This window comes from Amphiura filiformis, chromosome 12 (genome assembly GCF_039555335.1).
Source record: "Amphiura filiformis chromosome 12, Afil_fr2py, whole genome shotgun sequence".
Taxonomy (NCBI): domain Eukaryota; kingdom Metazoa; phylum Echinodermata; class Ophiuroidea; order Amphilepidida; family Amphiuridae; genus Amphiura; species Amphiura filiformis.
In genome coordinates this window covers 35,904,923-35,928,694 of record NC_092639.1, presented here as the reverse complement: position 1 = coordinate 35,928,694, position 23,772 = coordinate 35,904,923, and the positions used below count along the sequence as shown (strand labels likewise).

General features: G+C 36.2%; 1 protein-coding gene and 1 long non-coding RNA gene across 2 annotated transcripts; both read right to left on the bottom strand.

The window, feature by feature from the left end:
* Window positions 1–10,222: 10,222 nt before the first annotated feature.
* LOC140166781 (uncharacterized) lies at window positions 10,223–15,438 on the bottom strand. Its single transcript, XM_072190272.1, has 10 exons — window positions 15,252–15,438; window positions 14,388–14,501; window positions 13,884–14,015; window positions 13,314–13,434; window positions 13,063–13,134; window positions 12,857–12,928; window positions 12,642–12,713; window positions 12,176–12,247; window positions 11,631–11,714; window positions 10,223–11,335 (listed from the first exon to the last, which is right to left on the bottom strand). The coding sequence occupies exons 1-10, from the start codon at window positions 15,436–15,438 to the stop codon at window positions 10,264–10,266; spliced, it is 1,998 nt and encodes a 665-aa protein (XP_072046373.1). The 3' UTR covers window positions 10,223–10,263.
* A 2,250-nt stretch (window positions 15,439–17,688) lies between these two features.
* Window positions 17,689–19,429, bottom strand: LOC140165365 (uncharacterized). Its single transcript, XR_011860693.1, has 3 exons — window positions 19,326–19,429; window positions 18,283–18,396; window positions 17,689–18,067 (listed from the first exon to the last, which is right to left on the bottom strand). It is a non-coding gene; the product is annotated as an uncharacterized lncRNA (long non-coding RNA).
* Between the last annotated feature and the right edge of the window lie 4,343 nt (window positions 19,430–23,772).

The window sequence follows — 23,772 nt, the reverse complement described above, 5'->3', positions numbered from 1 at the left end:
TATGTGTATTTGTTCCATAGACCACTGTGTTGAATTACGTTCTGGTACACCAGAACGTTTTTTAGGAAAAAGTTTTGCTAGAAATATTTTGTACATAAACATTATGTAGCCAGAGGTTTCCAGTGGTATAAAAATCTCAACTTTTTATTGAGAAAAACGGGGGATGAGGCTGTGGATCACGAAATGCCCTTTTAAATATTTTGAAACTCTCAATTTTGGATGCGGGAGGGAAAGAGTAAACTCAAAATCAATTGTGAAGGGCCTAAAAATAACGCTGCAATTGTACAGCAGGAATAAGAAACAATTTAATTTTCGAAGGGCTATAGAAATTACATAAAAATCGCGAGGGTCGCACCTTTATTTGTGTAAGCAAATAGCATTATGAAATACAGCAAATAAAGTGAGTCTCGACGATCGCACAGAATTATTGCTTGCGGGCCCTAGTTACTAAATAGGAGACACGAAAAATTTGATCAGGTCTTACTTAAGTTGCAAAGCACATTCAATAGAACTACAAATTATTACAGACACCCAGGGCCGTACGCAGGATTTTTTTTGGGGGGTGCTGATTTTGAAAAAGTGGACTTTTTTCCCAAGGGGGGGGGAAATTTTGTGAAAAGTGGACTTTCTTCCCATAATTTGGACCTTTTTTGACCAAAAAAGCGTAAAAACCTGATTTTTTTGCTCGCTACGCTCGCAAATTCTGATATTTTGGGACTTTTTGTATACTTTTGCAAATTTGGGGAGGTGCGGTCGCATCCCCCCCCCCTGCGTACGGGCTTGCACCAAACGAAAACGAAAAGAAAAATTAATCAATTATTTGAATCCCGGGTTTGAATCAAACTATATCATACATTTATTATCAAGATATAAAGACACATGGCATCCCGACAGTATCATCATGATCATAGGAAAGTGACGTTTGACATTCTGAAATAAAATGTTATGTTTGACAGGGTTAATGCAGCGCATACCACATGACAAGTTAAAGATTGGTTGCATAGTATAGTAGGCTATATATTCAACACAAATGCCATTAGGATGCGATCACATAGAAGTATACTGTATACGGTATATGGTATTCGCTATACAATATACGCTCATTCGATCAGGCTGATATACATAGGAGTATACAATGTGAACTCAGTCTGATTGAATGAGCGTATATCGTATAGCGAATACCGTATACCGTATACAGTATACTTATATGTGAATGTGATCGCAGCCTTACTGCCATGTTTAAGCAATTATCTGTGATAGCTTTCATTTAATATCATCTATAATAAACTCCTCAACAAAAGTTTGGAAAGTTTTTTAAAGCATCTGTATCTCCAATTATTTGTGATATATTCATATCGTGTTGCATATCACTGGATAGTTACAATACTCCCCTTTACAATGACACCCCATTTGAAACAATAGCATTTTCCACGGCTGAGTACGCGCCTTGTGAATGTAGCGGGGTCTCAAACAGAATTTGCCAAATTGACCATTATTCTGTGCTCAAACAACGCTAGCCACTAACCTCAATAGCGGGTGGAAAACCACAGGCAGCTACAATAGTCAGGCACCTTCTCCTCATGCTGCTAACCGACCTGGTTACACGTTACTGTGGGATGGAATTTCATTCTTCAACAAGGATTCGTCGCAGGTCATTCAATGTGGTTGCATATGGGCTTCTCTGGCACGCACAGCACGATCAAGCTGGTCCCACAAGTGTTCAATCAATTTTGACTCTACTCCGATATTCTGTAGGTAGTCGTTGACTACCGTGGCTATGTGGGGCGAGCGGTGTCATCTTGGAGGATTGCATTAGGTCCCAGATTGTGAAGCTATGGGATTTGCAGCTTGCTGCACAGAATAATGATCAATTTGGCAGATTCTTTTTGAGACCCCACTACATTCACAAGGTGTGTACTCAGCCGTGAAAAATGTTATTGTTTTAAATGGGGTGTCATTGTAAAGGGGAGTATTGTAGCTATCCATTGATATGCAACACGATATGAATATGTCACAAATAATTTGAGATACAGATGCTTTAAAAAACTTTCCAAACTTTTGTTGAGGAGTTTATTATAGATGATATTAAATGAAAGCTATCACAGATAATTGCTTAAACATGGCAGTAAGGCTGCGATCACATATAAGTATACTGTATACGGTATACGGTATTCGATATACGATACAGATACAGATGCTTGAAAAAACTTTCCAAACTTTTGTTGAGGAGTTTATATTATTTAATTTGTTGCAAAAGCAATACGTACGTAATAGACACAATCTTATCATAACAAACAAATCATAATAGATGGATATCCTGTCATCAACATATCCACACCTCGTTAGATTTTTTTGAATACTAGTGTTCTGGTTACAGGTTCTAAAGGTCGCATGGTCTATATAGAGGTGATTATGCACCTGATCATCTCAGCCTTTTCGCTGGTTGCTAAAAGTGTTCTTAAATTTTATAGAGGGGCCTACTTATTATTGATGCTATCATAGGCATTACGCTGCCGGTGACCTCGCCATTCAATATAGCGTGGAGACCTTGCAATTATGAGCCCGTAAAAGCATTAGCGAAGAAGTCTAAAACTGTATTATCAACTCTTCCAGGAAATAACCGTTTTTTCCTTAAAAGTAAGCTGTACACTTGACAATTTCAAACAAGTAGTTAACAAAAATACACTTTATTATGTCTTAAATTAAAATTTTAAAAATGATATTAAAATTTCGATATGATGTTATATTAGTACATTTTTTGATTGTTACAGTCACGAATTTCAAATCGAGTAAAATACAGACACAATCATATTAAACCTTCCAGTTATGATATTTATGCAAAATTATTTATTTATATATTTATTTGTTTTTGTAACACGCAATTTTACTTTTTTTTCTGCACTTGCCACCATAGATTGATCCAAGCCCAATTCGTCGGCTGTATTCCATAGTGGCGTATAGTGGGGCACCGCGAATAGACAACTTTTCGAGAAAATCGGGTTTGAAGAAATGACAGTTTAAAATCTAGTTGTGTAAATCAGGCATTCATCATATTTTGTAAATGATGTGAAATATCTGTAGTAAACTAAATAAATTTTATTTTTATATATTTTTCAAAAGACATAGATACGTAATATTGCTGGCAAACTGAAAACAATAAACAATAAACACAAAACTATACTTCACTATGGAAAACATGCAGAACGCAGCACACTAACCTAACGTTAACCTTACGCCACCTCGGTCGCCGTGTAATCCCTATGGCGTTACTTTTCGTCGGCTTCATTCCATAGTGGCGTATAGGTCCGATACGTCACTATGACATGTAGCGAGGTGTACGACACTATGACATGCAATGTTTTTATTTTTGCCGATATTTCTTAATTATAAAATGTGTATGAAAAGTGACGTATGGTCGATACGCCACTATGGAAAACACGAAATTTCACTTTGTAACTATACGCCACATTTAATCAATTAATTACTAATTAACTGGCTAATTTTGACTGATGAGACTTAGAAAAATGACAGAGAACATCATTAAAAACATATGTGCCAATTTTCAATAAAATGACCAAAAATCACTATACGCCACTATGGAATACAGCCGACGAATTAATACGTTTATACACTAGGGCCCATGTAGGCAGGGGACGTGGAGATCAGGACGCCCTTAAGGTTATTAATTATTTTAAACTGTTGTGATTTGGTAGTTCACAGAATCTTACGAATGGTAGTGAGCTTTGGCAAAAACTGCATTGCTCAATTCACAGCGAGTGTGTAGAAGAATTAAAATATCACAGATATACTTTTATAGGTGCTGCGGTTCTTGAGTTACGTTGTAAAGAGGGCTGAAACAACAACACTTTTGTAAACGTACATAACTCATTAACAACAATAAATTAAGCAAGTTTTCAAAGCATACGATTTGTAGAATGGACTTTTGCAAAACATCAATGTGTTAATTTTCAATAATATATTGATCTAGATAATGGAAAATCGATTTTTAGGTTGCTTCGACCAACAATGCCTCGTCTACCCTTAATATTTAGATGGGGTCAGACACTCCTTTAATTCATAACAGAAGACGAAACCGAGGGAGGGACAGTTCAATATCACACTAGTAGTGCGCCTGTCACACTTCGTCGGATCGGCATACAAGAAACGGATGGTATTTTAGTACAGCCGTGGTTGTTCGTTAATGTTCATTTTATGTTCTTTTTATGTCTTGCTATCATCCGCCAAATGCGTTTCGTGTTACGTGATGTTCGTAAGTCTGTCAGCAAGTTTGTGCATGCACAAAACTTGAAACGGAGTGTGCCGAATACACATTTTTGAAATTGACATTTTTCACGCGCTTCGCGAGCGCAAATGAAATCCCAGTAAACCGGAACTGCTTTCAAAAACAAAAGGGGGAAATTTTATTGACACTAAATTATACGCTGAAAACATGTGGTGCTTTGATATTAACACGGGGACAAACATTGAACAACTTTTCTTTTTAAGACAAATTTTGGCTTTGAATGTTTCAGTAATTATGTTTAACTTTTATTTAGTATATGAAATATTCATAATAATCACTACCGCATACGATATTAGCACTAGATTAGTGTTGCTATCTTTTATGGGGAACCAAAAGAAATCCAGTGGGAAAAAATTCCCATTCCTTGCATGTAGATAAAACAGACTGTCTTGGCTTGGGGCTCGAACCCGCACTTCACCGATTGTCCGCTAGGTTCGGCACAGCATGCCATTTGGTCACCTTGCTTATTGGTGTGACATTTAATACATTTATACATTGTAAATAGAAGTGTTTTGAGTTAGTCGTAAGGTAAAAAAGTGGCACTTGCAGCAAGAACAATTGCGGTAAAATACAGACACAGTCGCTGGTTTTTACCATATTTGTATCCAAGGTTGGTGAAACGTTACTACAACATATCACTCATTTTTTTTCACAGACTTTTTGAGAAAAAAAGAGAAATTCGCGACTTTTAATATTACCATTATTGCTGTTAGATAATGTCCACAATGTTTACTTTTCAAATACTGAGCTGCATTTTTCTATATTTGTCGCTTATTATTTATTGCTATACAATAATGATCATTGATGAATTTCTCAATATTTTATGATTTAAGATATATTCATTCATAGCAAATTATGCATATAAAACGCACGAGCACTGTACAACAACTACTTAGCTTCAAAAACCTCATTTAAATGCATGATTTTAACAAAGGCGCTGCTTACTGGCGATGGATGATGTACATTATAATATTGATATACTGTATATATTTAACTATGCTTCATGCATTTGTGTACCATTGATGAAGTCTAATAAGTGAATAAATAAATAAATGAATGAATAAATGAATAAATGAATAAATGAATAAATGAATAAATGAATAAATGAATAAATGAATAAATGAATAAATGAATAAATGAATAAATGAATAAATGAATAAATGAATAAATGAATAAATGAATAAATGAATAAATGAATAAATGAATAAATAAATAAATACGCAGACATATTTTCATATAAAAGTTAATCAACTTTAAGTATGTTCTCGCGCGCCAATAAATATTTTATCATAGTTTTTTCCAAGTATATTTTCTCTTAAAAATCAATTAAGAGACGAAATTCATGTTTTATCAAGAAAATAACTTTCTTTTTCAGGGCTGCCTTTCTCAATCAATTGTAACGGCGATATTATGTTTTCACTCTAAATGTACATGTTCTTTTATCATCTTTGTGAAGAGTTATTAGAATGGTAAGTGTGTTTTCTTGAAGAGGTTCATTAGGTTTGTAGAAACTCATTATATACATTTCATCTTGTCAAAACCAAAAGTGTGTTGTTGTTACTTTCAGTTCTGTCCGACTACATTCATGCAATGAAATTATTATGCTCACCAAAAAATCAGTTCATTGTACGAGTGGACAATGTATTTTTTTTCAGGCCACATGTCGCAAGGAGTATACCCAAAGTTGACGAAAGACGGCAAAATTGCTTAAAATTGCTGAAAGTTCTATATCGCACAATAATCGGCAACTGTTTCGCCAATCTCAACTATCTGACGCAACCTTGCATAATGTTATGCACTTTAATAATCGTCGTGATCTTTGGGCACGTTTTTGCAACCTGACGCAACCTTGCATAATGTTGTGCATGTTTATCAATGTTTGGGCAAGTTTTTGCAACTTTTATCAATGTTATGCATTTTTACCAATATAAGGCAGCTTTAGGCATACTCCCTTGGGACACGTGATCTTTATCTATACAATTAGATATGATTAGTCAAGAAAATAAAATGCGAAATTAAGGGATCTGGAATGAGCGTTTTGAGCGTTTCGACAGTATTTTTTGTGGGGCATGAGAGCATATCAGACATATCGAATTGCATTCTGAATACGAAGAATGTCTTTCTGATATCAAATAATCATCATTTTTTGAAATTCACGATATAATACAAATTTTATGACAAATTATTAAAATTTGATATTTTTCACATTTTTGATATATAACAGTCCTCGAAGTAAATTTGTATAAATCTAATGACATATTCTTAAAGTGTATGTAGCTGGGAGGAAAAGCCGACGATCAATTGAAAATTTTGACCTTTTATATTGAAGATAGGATTTTTTCCCAAAAGACTTTTTATTTGATATCAGAAGGCCATTCTTCGTATTCAGAATGCAATTCGATGTCTGATGTGCTCTAATGTCCCACAATAAATACTGTCCAAACGTTCATACTCCACCCCTTAAGGTAATGAAGAATAGTCTTCTAAGTAATCTGGTGTCGATCCACATCGAATCCACATTGATTTCGCGTTCACACTACCTGGCTATAGCAAATCGTTCAAATCAAAGAATAAACTCTTTGTGCAACCTTTATGGTCTCGGGCCTTTAATCATGGTTACAGTTCTATGTAAAATCAAAATGTTGCAAAACTTATTTCAAGAAACTTGATATTATAATAGCTATAAAAGCCAGATCCAAATATTAAAACAAATTAAGGAATAAACCTTAGGTTCAACGTTTATGGTAAAGCCAAGAATTTTCTGCTTTACAAATGCTAAATTCCGCTTTTCTCCGCTTTGTAATTTTAGCACATTTCTGACATAATAAAATTTCACAAGAATCTTGTGACGATCATTGCGATTTGCAAAGTTGGGATGGGTAATTGGGTATCATGGCTGCAATGGGGCGTTTTACGGTAAATTTATGACGGATTTTACTTTATTTTGATGAATTTTGAAGACCCATTTCATTTAGTATTTTATTTATTTCTTTTCAATTGTATTTTTTCCTTTTTCTAGGTCATTTTTGATTATTTTTTTTATTTTTTTCTCAGAAATGCGTTTTCCGCTTTACCTCCGAATTCCGCGATTTTCGCGGAATTTCCGCAACGCGGAAAATTCTTGGCTTTAGTTTACGGTCTCGGGCCTACCATCGTGATTACAGTTTCGTATGAGTAAAAAAGTTGCATAGGAATAATTTGTACTTAAACTCAAAATTAACGGTGTCATCGCGGAATTTAGCTTTCTGTTTTGAAATTTACAAATGAACCACTTTTTTTTAAATTTATTTATTTATTACACTTTATCACTGGTATATACAATAATTATAATATAACATCAAAATATATTGCACATGAATATTCAAAAGTACATACAAAAAAAAAAAGGAAGTATAGATAAAATTTTGCACCAGTGAAAGGCAAGGACTAACAGGTGCAAAGCACCTCTAGGACAGTCCCACCAAAGATCAAAACAATGAGGACACCCCCTCCCCCTCCCCCAAAAAACCTACACAAGCCTACAACCAGAACACTGGCAACCTGTAACCCATGAGCATGTGTTGTAAGGATCAAAACTCTCCTCTAGTTTGTTCTTGTACCACTCAAAGAGCTGGCTCTTAAAAGAGGACATGTTGACAGTGGATCTAATTGTGAGAGGAAGTTGATTCCACAGGGGAACGATACGATTGAAAAACGATGCCCTGTGAGATTCGGTTTTGCATCGTTTGGGAATCAACAATAGGGGCTCAGCAGATGATCTGGTGGTGGGACGGTCCTTGAGGGTGGAGTTAAAAACAACAAAATGGTTAAGATTAAGGTCATAAAGTTCCATTTTACATCTAAAAAAGAATGTGAGATCAAGGATTTCACGTCTAAAAGACAAAGGATGGAGGTTTAATTTAGTTAACCTAGTTTGTTGCTCTCCTCTGGATGCCTTCAATTAATCGAAGAATACGTTTTGATGTACCACTCCAGAGAGAGCTGGCATACTCCACATCACTCCTGACCAGTGCAGTAAAAAGTGTCCTTGTGACCCTTTCGGGAGCGTTAAATCCTACTGCACGTTTTATCATACCCAACTTTTTATTGCACTTGTTGACAATACGTCTTACATGGTCATTCCATACAAGACTAGATAAAATATCAATACCAAGATCCTTGATAGAATCAGTTCTTGATAAAATATTGTTGTTCATACGATAGTCAAATTTCACCATATTTCTTTTTCTGGTGACTGAAATTATTTGGCATTTGGATGGATGGTTTATAACATCAAATAACTAAGCAAAGTCAGTAAATCGTCTTACATGGCCAAAATTCATATAAGTTCTAACACTCACTTTATAAATATTTAGTATTCATTTTAGACATTTAACGCTTTATCCCATTTTACACCATTTAAGGGTACCCACATCATTGCCGCACATGAGTTTGAACGCTAAGTCCGGCATTCGAATACGAATTTAATATCACCGCTGGAAGTAACCCCTAAAATGCTGGATAAAGGAGGTGAAGAGAGGTGAACTAAAATGTCTATCCTTACGTACGTGTAAATCGCAAACTACTCTGCCATATCGCCAGTAAATTCTTTTATGCACCCGGTATTTTTACCTCATTACCAAAAATTAATGTTCTGCATGTTTTCATCTACAAGCCACGCATATGATTACCACCACCAAATAGTATTATAGTGTTGTGCGCCCTTAAACCATTTCTTAGAAAACCTCGTTGACGCCTAAAGGCATGCAATTGAGCATAATTATTTTGCCTAAATTTGGATTGGTCATGACTAGTAATATCAAATCATTGTTTAATGATTTTAAACACTGGCATGATTTTGCATGTAAATCAGGTAATTCCCAGACATCATAGACTTCGAGGGCCAGTCGTAAAAATAATGACGGTCAACCTATTTTTCCAAGTCAGGGATCAGGCTAGGGCTAATGTCAGCCATCATAGCTACATAGCTGTCGCTAAGAACTGAGTCGCTCCTGCGAAGAAGAAATGACGTTTTTAAGGCAAGTTCAGTTCATATCTCAATGGGGACTTATTTGGTGGCGTGAGATCATATATAGGCTATATACATATGATATATAATTATTGACAAGGTAAATGGGTTTCTATGGGGAAAAGGTGATCAAAACTGTTCGGAAACAGATTGCAGCCGTGGGAAATCTAGTCACCTCACAAAGAAGTTTATATGTGGTGACCTGAGTGTCCTGCCAATGTCTTAATTGCAATAATCTCAGTGGGTCTAAGGTAAATAAAGTAGTCCAAAACTACAACTATTCACTTATTTTACAATGGTAAACTATTCATATTGATTGACAGGTGAGCCGATTCAACAATCCACTGAGAGCAAAATTGTACAATTGATTTGTTGGAAGAGGCATTTTTTTACCTTGCCCAGTTTCTGCAATTCTGTTTTATTCTTTTGTCTTCATACCCCGGCTTCATACATGCTAGCATGCTTTTAAGTTGAGCATTTTGCTTGAGTCTGGTCCCATCAGGACATAAGTGTGCATCAGTCGGACCGACTGGTTAATAAACAAACTGTTTATACAATCAATATACGAATCGTGCAATCAGTGCATGCGTATTGAACTATTATCGTATTAATTTTGCGATCGATTTCTGGATTTTTTTTTACTCTGCCTCTGTTACATTTGTTTGTCTCATAGATGTTATCCGTGTTCTATAAGCTGCATATCCTATCAGCGACTGCTATACCTTGTTTAGGATTTTCAAAAGAAGTACTTGGATGTGCAACGACGAATGTTTCAAATAGCCCGCCAAAGTCATACTAACTTCGAGGTCGTGCATTGAATTGGTTTGAATGAGGAATACTACGGGAACCTGCAGCGCCTTGTTAGAAGTCACACATGAGTAACATGGATAACCTCTATTGACATATCCGAGACTGACGCTATAGATTTTGATTTTTCACCTGCCTTTCTTTCTCAACTTTCCTGCTTTCTGTAATCAGTAATAAGAGTGGCGATTGTGTATAAATATGGATTAAGGGACGAATTTATAGGGATGATAAATACAACAGACCATGTGTACATCTGCAGAGGAATGACGGCGGCTCCCGTCTGGGAGAGGAGACCCATGATAATCACTGGCATCCAACATATAAAATCTGTACCAACTATCGCCGACATTTTGACCGCCAGTTTTAAATCTGCATCCCTGTCGTGATTTATTACCCCTTTCATCTTCTGACGCACTATTTTGACATTTATAAACATTACGAAATAACACACAAATATGAAAAGAAAGCAGACTAAATTTAAACCAAGAAATATGAAGATTGAGAAAAACCATGCTGGCTTGAATTGCTCTGGTACAGGTAGATCAAACGTACGCGCTGAATTAAGACCGCCAACATCACTCGATTCGATGTTGTAACTTGTAGGGCGAGTAATCAATGGTAAACCAATACAAACATCGGACAGATCATAAAACTCTGACTCAGGTCCGGCAAGTAAAGTAGGAACTAGCGCTAACACGAAAGCGATCAGCCAAGCTATCAGGGTCGCAACTCGACATGATCGCAAATGAAATTTGATCGTGCTTAGAGGAAATACAATACAAAGGAATCGGTCAAATGTTATCAAGGTAATGAAGAAAACCGAGGCCTCGCTCGATAATAGGGAAAGGAAACTTTCTAGTTTGCAAAGACCAGATGACCTCCAATCGTCTGAATAAATGAAGTATTCATCGCCGTAATAGACATCTACGGATGCCAAAATAACCATATACACCCCCATAAGGCAATCTGACACTGCCAAACTACCAATTAACACCGATTGCTTTGCCGCTATTAAATTTTTCGTTTTTTCCCGTATGCGAAGAACGATCACATAAGCGTTTCCTATTAGCGCACTGATACCCAGAATCCACATTGATATGCGTAACACAGAGTTTTGCATAAGGCTTCCGCACATGAAAAGCGGTGGTTGTGGCTCTAGAGTGATACAGTCGTCAAGAGTATCAAAATGGCAGCATAAATGGTGGTCGTCAACGTACCTGTGGAAATTGAAAAGAAGAACAGGAAAGGAATGTGAAAACAAATCACAACAAGAATATCATTTAATAAAAGCGTCAATTTTAGTAGCTTCAAATGTGCATCACTATAATAAACACGTTTAGATTTGGCAGTCAGAATCCAGCGAAATTGCAGGGAATACAACAATTAATTTAAGAAATCAATAAGTAGCATCAATTCAATTGTCGGAATTAAAATGTACTGGAGGTCACCGTTACTGCCTGTATATGAACAGATCCGTGTTGCATGTTTAGGTCGTCTCATGCAAGTACTTACAGTTTTCGTAGGGCGGTGAGTCCACGGAATCCATTTTCATGCACAGTTATTGAAATGTATCTTGCTCTTTCACGGATCAACACACTTTTTTGTTTGGAAAGAAAATAATTGCACACCATTTTACATTTAGGTCTCGGAATGTATATATTACGGGGTTACCAGCAGTTTTCAGTTATCGAAATTTCATAGCATTTGGAAGCTTTAAATGAGTTTTAGATGTATGATGGTGAACAGTTCTGTTAGTATACGGTTTAAAACACAACCAGAGTACAGTGAAACATTAAGAATTTTATTAGCACAATTACTTTTTTATATATATCATTTAGCAATAACTTGTAAGGAACAGTGGGCTTTTGCACGACCCCTTGTTGAGTGTTGGCTACGCCACTGGGTTCGTAATATTAAAGGATAGAAACAAATCGAGCGATAACAACTCCCGCCGGGATGTAAGCTATGACAGTGGGAAACCGCGAGACTAAAACCAAACCCACAACCAAAACTATGAAAGACGACGTCGTATTCTGATAGCATTTCAATTAACTTACAGAGTTTTTAAAAGCGTAGCTCCGGCAAATGCGTCGCTATGTATGGTAGTCAATGGTACATCCCATAAATACCTAAATTTGAGAATATTTTATACAGCTAATGTCAATCTAGCTCATTTATGTCTTAACAACTCAAATTAAGCTACATTAACAAATTTAAACAACATTATAATTACAAATAAAGAATGGACCCACGGCGACGCGTATGAATCGATTTGACAAACTAAATATATTAATTTTCTACATGTAATGATTCTTTATCTCAGAAACCCACGAGTGCAGTTATGTAAAATTACCTTCTTAACGTCTTTCTTGTGTCTTTCTCTATGTCAGAGAAAAACAACTCTTTATTTTTTCATGAAAATAGACCTTATTAGATATAATTACAATTATTATAACTATATGCGGGATTTAAATCTTGAAAAATTGACTTGGAAATAATGACCACATTTTAACACATACTTACAGTTCCTGCAATATCGGCATACCCTCAAATGAATTTGACTGAATGTAAGACATGTTGTTTCGTGAAAGATCCCTAGATACAAACATGATGCGAAAAATCATCCAATTAAAAAGGTATGGTAAAAAAAGCTTGTTCGTTTAATGTATCCAGGATATATATTTCACAAAGCCAATTGTTTTAGTTAAAATAAATGTTCTTTGTCAATTCATACTTACAACCATGTAACGTTGTAAAGCCCGTCAAAGCATCCCTGTTCTAAAATATCAATACTATTTCCTTCCAGAGACCTAAAAGAAATTGTAGAAGGGTTTATTGTGATTAATTACACACTGAAAACGCAGTAGGAACAGGTTAATTGAAACGTTATGTGGTCGTATTCAGGCTACTTGACTTTGAAGTTACAAGAACATTAAAAACTTACAGTGTGTGTAAATTAGCGAGTCCTTTAAAAATCGCAGGTTCAAGAATTCCAATGTGTCCTTCTGATAACACTCTGCAATACCAGAAGAAAACACAGCTAATCAAACTATGTAAACGGGGAATGATCGTGTTACCTTATAAAACAAGTTTGATTATTATTCAATATCTATTAAATGTCTTATTTGCATGTGCAAAGAAACACCAGGCTTCTGACTAAACATCACAAGGCCGAGGTATTCCTGGTATACTCACAATGAATTTGATGTTCTAGCCATGTTGTTTAGAGTTTCATCTGCCCACCCTTGTTCACATGAGACGATGAGACTTTCTCCTTCATATTGACAAGAACAATCATCTGGACATTTCTTCACATCTGCAAAGTACAAGGATAAAAGAACAAATGCCTGAATGAACGAATGAAACAACCTCAGAGTGAGTACTTCATCAAGCAATCCTCATGAGAAAGCTTAATTCTGAACGTTTTATGTAAAGTTAAGTTACTCCACATGCACTCGAATTTCTCAGTGTTCGTTTATTTATCATGTTTATATAGACATTGTTCCTTATTCTCCACCTAATCGTAGTCATTTACTTGTTACTCATCCATCAGGAAGAATGCTGAAACAACCGTTTACTTTATGACAGTATTAATTGATCTCTATGGGAACTATAAAAAGTATCTTTATTAATTTATAAAAAAATGTATAACGGATACATTAGCGTCATTTTAAGTAAACTGTCGCAGGGAAAATTCTGACCATGAACTCAAATCATGATTTGTTTAAAAGGGACATTGTCCAATGTTAACAATTAACTGAATACCACAAAATGTTTCATCATCTCCTCCGGGACATTCGATCTCGCCATCACATACTTCATCCATCGTCACACACTTTGAGATGTTCACATCAGGTGCTTTGTCACACAGGTAGGACCCAGGACAATGGATATATGCTATAAAGGTAAGATAACAAAGCTTCAGATAAAAGCTGATGTAAAATGACCGGTGTACCAAATATTTGTACAGTTTTGTTACGTCATGCATCAGTGTAGTAACTTTAAAATGGTAAGAACGCTACATATACAGTGGTTCTCCAGATGTAACCAGGTAAAACATATTTTTATGTATCTGTAATAACTTTCTCTTCGTTAATAGTTTTGGATTATGATTTTGATTTGATAACAGTTAGTTTTATTATTTACTATTCAGAATCCGTATAGAATTTTAAAAATTGTGCCGAATAGTTTTATATGAAATAATACAAATTTAATGTCAAAAAGTTCAACACTTCGTTTATAGCTAGAAATGTAGGAGACGGTATTTACCACAACGTAGTTCGTCTGCATTGTTGGCATAGCAATCGGTGAATCCATCGCATTTCGCATTGTAAGATACACAAAATCCTGAACCACAATGGTAATCACTACCTTCGCATAAAGCTAAGAAAAAAAATCAATTATAAATGTCGATAAAAGTTGTTTTTACATCATTCGACTGCTCAATGAGTAAGTGCAATAGCTGCCCTGTAAACATTTGGCAATTTACACACAGAATATTGTTCTCATACACACGACAGCTACACATGGCAGCTATTGCACTTACCCACTTCTGGCACTGAGCAGTCGTAATGGTCAACGCATCATAATTACCAAACAAATTAACACTTTCAAACAACACGCAGTACCAATGGTAGCTACTCAAAGTATGAGCATATAGAGCCTAATTAATCATCTAGAAATTAAACCTGGGATATCTACCAACTGGGTTCATGATTGGATGAGAAAATATAATTAACAAGATTATTCAGGTGTAGTAACAGTCACCATCCTGACAAAGAACGTGTTTGTAGTCGGAAACAAATTCCCGTTTACCTGTACGGATTCTCTAGCTAAGCTAACATGGTCAAATACGGTCCAAGTAAGTTTTACGGCTATTGCTATCAGGGTATTATCCATCTTAAAAAACGCATCCTTTAATCCCGGCCTTTAATAGTAGACGCATTTACTTATTAAATTTGTAGAAGATAATGCAATTGAATTTCTTTTGATCATTACTAATGTTGTTCTATTTTGATAGGAGTTCGATGGCTAATTAAACTTTTCTTTAGCTGCTTCAGCTCCTGCTTGGAAGTTCAAAATGATAGTTGTCGTATGGTGGTGTGATTTCAAGAATCATATTTATTACTTTACCATTAATTCCTCTGGCAGGAAGCTTCTCTATCTGTAAATGGAATCCGGCTAACTGGCCTGTGTTATCAGTTTCAAGTATCATCCACATGGTGGAATCCCTAGATGAAATAGTCCGGATCTTTACTTCGCCTGTTAGTTTAGCAGTCTGTTCTTTTCCAGCCACTAAGCCATTACCTATCAAGAACATTGCGTCATTGTTAGTCACTCGTAAACTCAGAAGTGCCAGTCAAAGTTCTAAAATATCTAACCATGTTAAACAGGATGAACGACACAGAATGCTGTAAGGGGCGTACGCAGCAAACGGATTTTTCTGGTAGCTATCTTACAATTCTCTGACCATAATAATTTGCAGGAAAAACCTCCTCTGTGTCTTTGGCCCTTAAACATGTTTAAAACAAAACTGCGAATAGGTCACATAGGAAATTTTGGTTTAAACATGTTCAGGGGCCAAAGACGCATAGGAGGTCTTTCCTGCCCATGGACGATATATAGATTTTGGTGAACTTTTTGCCACTATCATTTCAGATATCACACAAGCATTTGGTTCATGGTCCACCCCGCGTGATATGAATGACAATCAAACCGCCTACCTGTTAAAAGATAATCAAATCCTCTTTCCAATTCGAAGCTCTTGATACGTAATGCAATAATCATATTTTCCTCCGCTGTGATATACCATTCGCAATTTAGATTCGGCGGGTATTGCAATGGAAACCCGGGTGAGGTGTAATTCAACACTTCTATATTTTCAAGAAATATATTTCTTGGTCCACAGTATCCTGTAAAAAAGAGAAACAATTAATTAGTACTAAAAATATATATTGCTTTCTATATATGGAATTTGAGCAATCGGACGTTTTTGTCCTGCGAAGAACAACGATCATTAATGGAGTGGAAAATCATAGAACGGAAGCAAAAACTGCAGCGGAGAACCGGAAGTAGCTGCTGAAAACCCAACGTCTGTCTCAACGGAAAAACGCACGAAAAATCGTCAGGCCGGACTAAATGCTAGCCTCTATGCAATGCATTATTTTACCCAGCCAATTCCACCCCAGGTAGCCTATTCCTAAGTTGTGTACTCTATCATATTACTTACCGCAAAATTGTTCGTCAAGTCCTGTTGGGCATAGACGTCGACCGTCACATTTCTGATCCGCGTAAAGACACATAAGGCCCAGATTTAAAGGGCACACGAAATCATCAGCATTACATGTAGCTGTGGATAAATTGTGGAAAATCTCACTATAACAAAACATAGTCGCCCTACTAAAGGAGCTGTGTTTATGTTTTGTACATGTCTTAAAGTGCTATATATAACACGAGTTTTTTACCATTATTATTTCCTCTTACTTAATAAAATAAAAAGAAATCGATAGAATAAAAATTCTACAACGGTTTACCTGGGGTTCGAACCCACAATCTATGTATCCATAGTCTAATGACTACACGACTGTGCTATGATTCGTTGTGCCACAAAGGTGTTTGTTTATGATACTTATTGATTAAGGAATAAAGTGCATACACACAATATACTATTACTAGTATATTAGTACTAATAAATACGAATATAATACTAACCCTAACCCTAATCCCTAACCCTAACCCTAACCCTAACCCTTACCCTAACATTAACATTAACCCTAACCCTAACCCTAACCCTAACCCTAACCCTAAACCCTAACCTTAACCTAACCTTAACCTTAACCTTAACCCTAACCCTAACCCTAACCCTAACCCTAACCCTAACCCTAACCCTAACCCTAACCCTAACCCTAACCCTAACCCCTAACCCCTAACCCCTAACCCCAAGACCCTAACCCTAAGACCCTAACCCTGACAATAATGAACCTTGCCTCGGACTATGCGGTTAGTGATATATTGCGGCCCATTATGGTTGCAGAAAGAAATTAAGCGGCCCGGGCCCAGAGAGGGCCTCAAACTTGCCTTGCGCATCCGAAAAACACCTATGGTTTGGACCAAAATAAACTACATAACAGCATCAACTGCATAACAACAGAGGGTGGTATCACTCCTCATTAAAGTGTTTAATGTTAGCATTTTATTAAGACCGGTGTGCAGTGTTTACTATTAGCGCTTTAGTAGAGAACCGGTTGTTGCACAAACACATTTCGATGTATTAATAGGAAGTTAATGATTTGGGTACAGATTTCATTTCATTTTTCGCAAATTATCTCTCGCAAATAAGGCTACTCACGCCCTGTGTCAAAATGTGTCGAATGGCCCATCTTGGTTTCCCTTGATTATTAACTCTTGGACCACGACCATTTTGATATTACATTAAATGAATGTTATCCTGAAGTCGACTGCTTTTCAAAATACCATTATACTTGATTACAGCTTTGAAATATTAGGAACAAGCCACGATATAATAATAACTAGCCATGATAATAACGTTCTCGTTTACTTACTATTAGTTTCTGACCATGTTATTCTCACAAAAAAACCAGTGTTTTTGTCTCGGCTCCACGGCGACGCATCCCACGCCATTTTCAATTCCGAATGGGGCAACAACACCGACTTCGGTGCTTCGGATCCTGTGAACCTTAACACAAGTGGTCCTTCAATAGCCTCATAAACGTCAAATGGAATGGTCGCATTAGGCGCTCCTACGTAAAACTTGTCTTGGTATAGACCAGTATCCAATGTTATGATTTCTATGACGATGTTTCCTCTGGTAGAAGTAACTAATGTCCAGGAGCAGTCGATGGTAAGAGGGTATTGTCTAGGGAACCGTGGTGACGTCACATTGAATTCATTGTTAGGAGTAAGATACATATCTTCAATGCCACAGAAATCTAATTGGACAAATATTATACAAACCAGTATTAACACAAAGAATGTATAATAAATGATATATATAATAAAAATAAAATAAGATAACGGAGATCATACTGTAGTTGTGATAGGCCCTATGTTTATGTTAGCAGTAAATACACATCAATACACCCCGGCAAACTATGGATTCCGTTTCCTTTTAGCGAACCAACCAAATTAACAAACCATATCTTACTGCAGTCTCGTTCGTCCGATCCATGTAAACATTGGTCCTGGCCGTCACATACTGTGGCTTCATCTACACAACCATAGCCATTAGAACATAGAAATTGATCTGGATCACAACCAACTATAGAAGAAAATGATGCAAAATATTTAAAGGTGATTGATAATTTGTTGCATTGTATTCCAATATTAAACCTACACAAAAGGCAAGCAGTGTATCATTATCAATCAGTATCAATATTTATATTCAATATCAATACCACGGGTATTAATACTAACGCTAAATATTACCATTTATGTAGTGTTTACAAAGCTTGCACAATCAACGATCCAAGTTGGGTTAAAATGTTTTTTTGACAAACGGATTACTGTTAAATGTGACCGTACACGACGAATGAGCCGTAAATGTCATAAATTGTATTCTGAGTTACAGTGTAAAATGTGCATGAAGGTCATATTCATAGGTACCTGAAATTGGTGCGACAAGTGTCTCATTTTGTCAAACACCTTTTAAACCAATCGATAATCCTATTGTTGAAGAGGATAATAAGCGTCTACCTATTTCTATAGAATTTTTAAATAGCTCTGGTCTTTGTTTGCTTTGACTAAATCCTGTTCAAGTGATGGGTTACAAAGCATTGTATTTTGTCTAGGTATGTATAACCAACAATCAACAAGGACATTCCTGAACCTCGCTGACTATGGGATGAATTGAAATGACCGCCAATTATGACTGTTTGATATTTGTTACCAGCAATGTGGAAATAGAGACACATGTAGAACCGAAAAAAACCCATTTTGTTGAAGGAGCAAAGTTCAACAAACCATAACCCGCTTCTGGATATCGTTTGAAGTCAAATGATATACCATTTTAAAGCTTATGATATATATTTTCTAAACACGAAATAAAACTAAATTGACCGGAGACGAATTTACGGCTCATTCGTGGTGTACGGTCACAAATTCATTACTTTTAAATAGCAATAATATTATGAAATTGGTTTTAAGGTTAAGGCCTTTTTCAATTTTGTCAACAGAAGAGTAAAATGTTACCATATTTTTCCCGCCATTCAATCTGTAGCCAAACACCGATCGATATTTGACCCTCAGTATTTGTAGTCAGTCTCAACCACAATGCCGAGTCTTCGACTGATGCTTTTCGTGGCCCCGCATTGCCTGTAAGACGTAGAATTACAGCAGAGTATGTAATCTCGTTCCCAATACCGATGTATAAGATGTCCTGTTCGTAATGCAAACTAATCGTCTGGAATGTGATTAGCAGAGAACCTGATGAATGGTCACTTGTGACGCGCCAGAAACAGTCCAGATTATTCGGGTAGTAGAGAGGGTAAAATGGCGATTTGTAATCGAGTACTTCGTTGCCGACGGAAACAGTATTATTGGGGCAATAATCTAGAAAGTACACCAATGAAAAAAACAATGAAATCGAAATAAGAATAACTGAATATTCGACGTCGATTGTACGGTACAACAAGTATTGCTCAGTCAATCTATTCCAATTATATTTCAAATCAACTTGTAACGAATTTTTGTTGACGTAAAATCGATAATATAATGCACCAGCTATATTCGACGTCAAATATGTTTTATTTTGTTTCAACAAACATTCGTTAGAAGATAAAAATGAATTGAAACTGATTGAATAACGAATACTTGTTGCATCGAATATTTTGACTTCGAGTTCCAAAGTATGAATCCTCACTGATGGTGTATAGCAACCCTGATCATGAATTTCGAAAACTTACCGCATGGGGATGCCCACTCATCTGACCAGTCCATACATTCTCCCTTATCATTACAAACCAAAGCTTGGTCTAAACAGCCAAAGCCGCTAGAACACGCGAACTGGTCGGGTAAGCACTCAACTAATTACACAATCAAAAGTCAATACATTAGCATGAAAGTACATTTGTTATCCACGTATGGAAAATTAAATTCTTGATCTCAATACAAAATATTGAATTTTTATATGCTCTCCCTTTTGGGATTGAGCACTTTATTCAAAAGAAAGTCTAACTATGAGTAAAATGTTGGTATAAATATACATATACACATATATATATATATATATATAAATAAGAAATGAGAACAGATGACAACGTAGCATGTAACATGAAATTTAATCCGAGCTTTCGCCTTCAGGGCTTCATCAAGGATGGCATTGGCAAACTGTTAAATGAATAAACAGAGAGAGGATACATAAATGTCAGGCAATAAATCCATACATTACTGGAAAATATTACAAAATCAAAAACTGAGCAGACCAGAAACAATGTTTATGTACAAAGATTATACAGAAAAAGGAATTATAATACAAACTGTTGATGGCAAAATAAAAATAGCAAAATTATGATGCTATGGTTCCTGAATAGAGCCAACAATAAAAAACAGAATGAGTATGGGAATGTATAAAAACCTAAGCAAAACATTAACTTACCGAGAGGAGAGATGCAAAATATGTGTGCTGGTGACGGCAATGCGTATGATAAGACATGATCAATATGGAACAAAAACAAAGACAAAAGCAGCGCGAAAAGGGATTGAGGGCGTAAAAGGCAGAAACCAAAAGTGAGGGTGGAATTACATAAAATCAGGGATCAATAGACGGGATAGGCATCTGAAATAACGTAACGAAACCGGACGATATAGCTTAGGTCTAGACAATAGGCGGATTAGCGGCCATATTGTTTCCTACATGATGTTATTCACGTGTCCTTATACTTTAGTACACAAATATATAAGTTATCAGGTTTATAATTTTAAAATTATATTTTGAGTATACAATTTATTCTGTAGTAAATCGATCAAATGCCAGTCTGACCAGCTAGTATTCTCCTCCGCCGACAGTGTGATTCCAGTTACTCCACGTACCGTGTTGCGAAGGTGGAGGAGACTAAAGCTGTATTGACGAACACTTTATGCAAATCACACATTATTGTTTTAATCAAAAACTCTTCAATGTTACTGGAATTAATGCACTTCAGGCTTAGTTTTTCACAGGGTATTTTAGTACACCATTGAGTATTATAATGATACAAAAAAGTTGAAATTTGAGGAAAAGTTAGGAAGTCGTTCACACAATGCTTTAAAAATCTTTTATGGAGTTGACTATCACGCGATGGTAGTGAATTCTGAATGACCTATAGTTTGCAATGTAAATGATTCAATACATTTATATAGGATACACTGTATTTGGGAATATGATTTAAAGCATGCAATTTTTACCTGTTCCTGGTCTTCTTTCAATCTCCATCAAAACACCACGAAATCCTATGGCATGATTGGATGAAAACTTCAGCCACATTTTCATATACGGCACAAGGATACTTGAAGGAAACGACCATTCTCTTACAAGTACACCCATAGTATCATCAGTAACATTGTGTCCATGTCCAACAGCGAGGACATCCCACCATTCCGTTGTGAGCTCTAGTATGCTAATCATATAGGTTCCGAGTTGTGATTCCGTAAATAACCATATGCAGTCTAGGTTACTTGGGTACGGTATGCCAAAATAGTAGTTTGGTGAGGATATGAATATTGGACCGTTGTTGAGTAAATTCCCTATATCTATGCTGCATTCATCTGCGAATGTCAAGTAAACATTTTACTCTCACAAGTAGCCATTCATTTACTCCTTCAAAGCTGTGTAAAACAGTATATGGATTGAGGAGATCACACCTCCTTTATTAAAAATATTACATGATGTCCATTATCTAGTAAATGCCTTTTTTGTTCTTTCCCCTTTAGTGTAAAGTTGCGTATGACTAACATTTCTTGGTTCAAGTTGATGCCTAATATGTTAAGTGGTCAAAAATGACAGGTGCCCAGTGGGCAATAAAAGAAATACGAGGTCAAAGGTTATAGAGCCGTCAAATAGCCGTCAGCCGCCATAGGTTTAGGAACGGGAGGGGGCTTGGGGGCTCAGCCTCCTCAATAATTTCCTCCTCTCTAATCCTAGGTGAAGTTAAAAAATTGTGATAAAATAGAGGGAAAATCGGTATTTGTGACCCATATTTTGCAATATTTTCTGCCACAATGTAGCCCGCTAGGTACTCCTGCCACACAACTTTATTTTGCATTTGAATATCGCGCTATACCAGTCAACACACTACCATGATCATGACTAATTCCTTCTATATTTCGTACAAAAACGCCACAAACATGAGTTTACTTCATTTTGAATCACACTGTCTTATCTGTCTATACACTTCTAGTGCCCGTTTCTGTTCATCGTTATGTATTCTTCTCCCGTGCATTATTTTTGCGAACTACCCTTCATAGCCCAAATTATATAAACCTGCACGCTAAACAATGCATTATCTAAAACCCGCACGCTAAACAATAGATTCTAGATAATACGTGCACGCTCAAATACTAGAAACACTACTTTCACATAATTATATAGTAGAGTTAGGTGGCGCTTTCGACACAGAGGTCACATACAGGCGGTGATGGAAGCGATAGCGCCAATTTTGAGGTCGCCATTGGATTTACACATAATCATGAAATCTTCACAAACAATTCTAAATTTGTTATGTAGTGTCAAAGCAAAATTATCTTACTCTAAAACCGTCGGGGTTCTACAAAGTACCCCACTGCAAGTATGTTAATTTTCCATTTGTAATTGCTAACCGTGTATTTTGAATGGGGCTGTCAGCCCTGTATCTTCGCCAGCCTCGTACGTCACTTGTTGCGCTTCCTATGCCGCCTGGTCACATAACTATATAATTGTCTGTTTGATATATATACCATCAAAAAAGTACGAATATACATTCTGTGGTGTTAAAATGGTATAGTTACAAACGGTGTTCTATTTTGCAAATATCGTTGTCATAAATTATGATTAATGACCTCAAATAAATCAAACATCAAATGAGAATAATCGAGCTTCTATTAATTAAAAAGTGCCAAAAACAGGTGGATCATAATTTTACAAGATGACACCATTGCAAAATATTCAGCATTTTACAAATGAAATACATGTAGGCCTATGTCTAAAATAACATGGCCGGGCCCGGGAAACACACACTAGCGCATAATATCATGATCATGCTTTATAATACTGAACAAATTGTAAAATCCCAATGTCGTTTGTTTTAATATAAGTAGATTTAAAGTTCAAATTATAGAGCTATAAAGTCCAGTTCATATTTTTTTTTCTCATCTCAATTCACCGTAGTACTAGTCGGACATCTAAATTGATCGTTTCCAGGTGAACTGGTTCAGTGCTCTCTGTGTTCGAAACCACGATATTAAATGATCACAACATAAAGTCAATTGGTTACAAACCATGCGTATCAATGGTATCGATTGCGCCATACGTCATACTAAAGTACGACGTATGGCGCAATCGATACCATTGATAGCTAGCTTATACAGGGATTGATTTTCTTTACCAGTTAAATGCTACCTAGCTGGTCAATGGCATGGCCTGACGGTGTTTTTAAAATGTAAGATATTTTCCCTAATATTAAAA

Bases quoted from the DNA above. Each gene is read 5' to 3' on its own strand.
- LOC140166781 (XM_072190272.1), bottom strand. From the start codon at position 15,438: ATGTTCTTGATAGGTAATGGCTTAGTGGCTGGAAAAGAACAGACTGCT. The intron at 14,016-14,387 runs GTAAATACCGTC...TTACCTTTATAG, and splicing joins TGCAGACGAACTACGTTGTG to CATATATCCATTGTCCTGGG. The intron at 11,336-11,630 runs GTAAGTACTTGC...CAATTTCCACAG, and splicing joins CTCACCGCCCTACGAAAACT to GTACGTTGACGACCACCATT.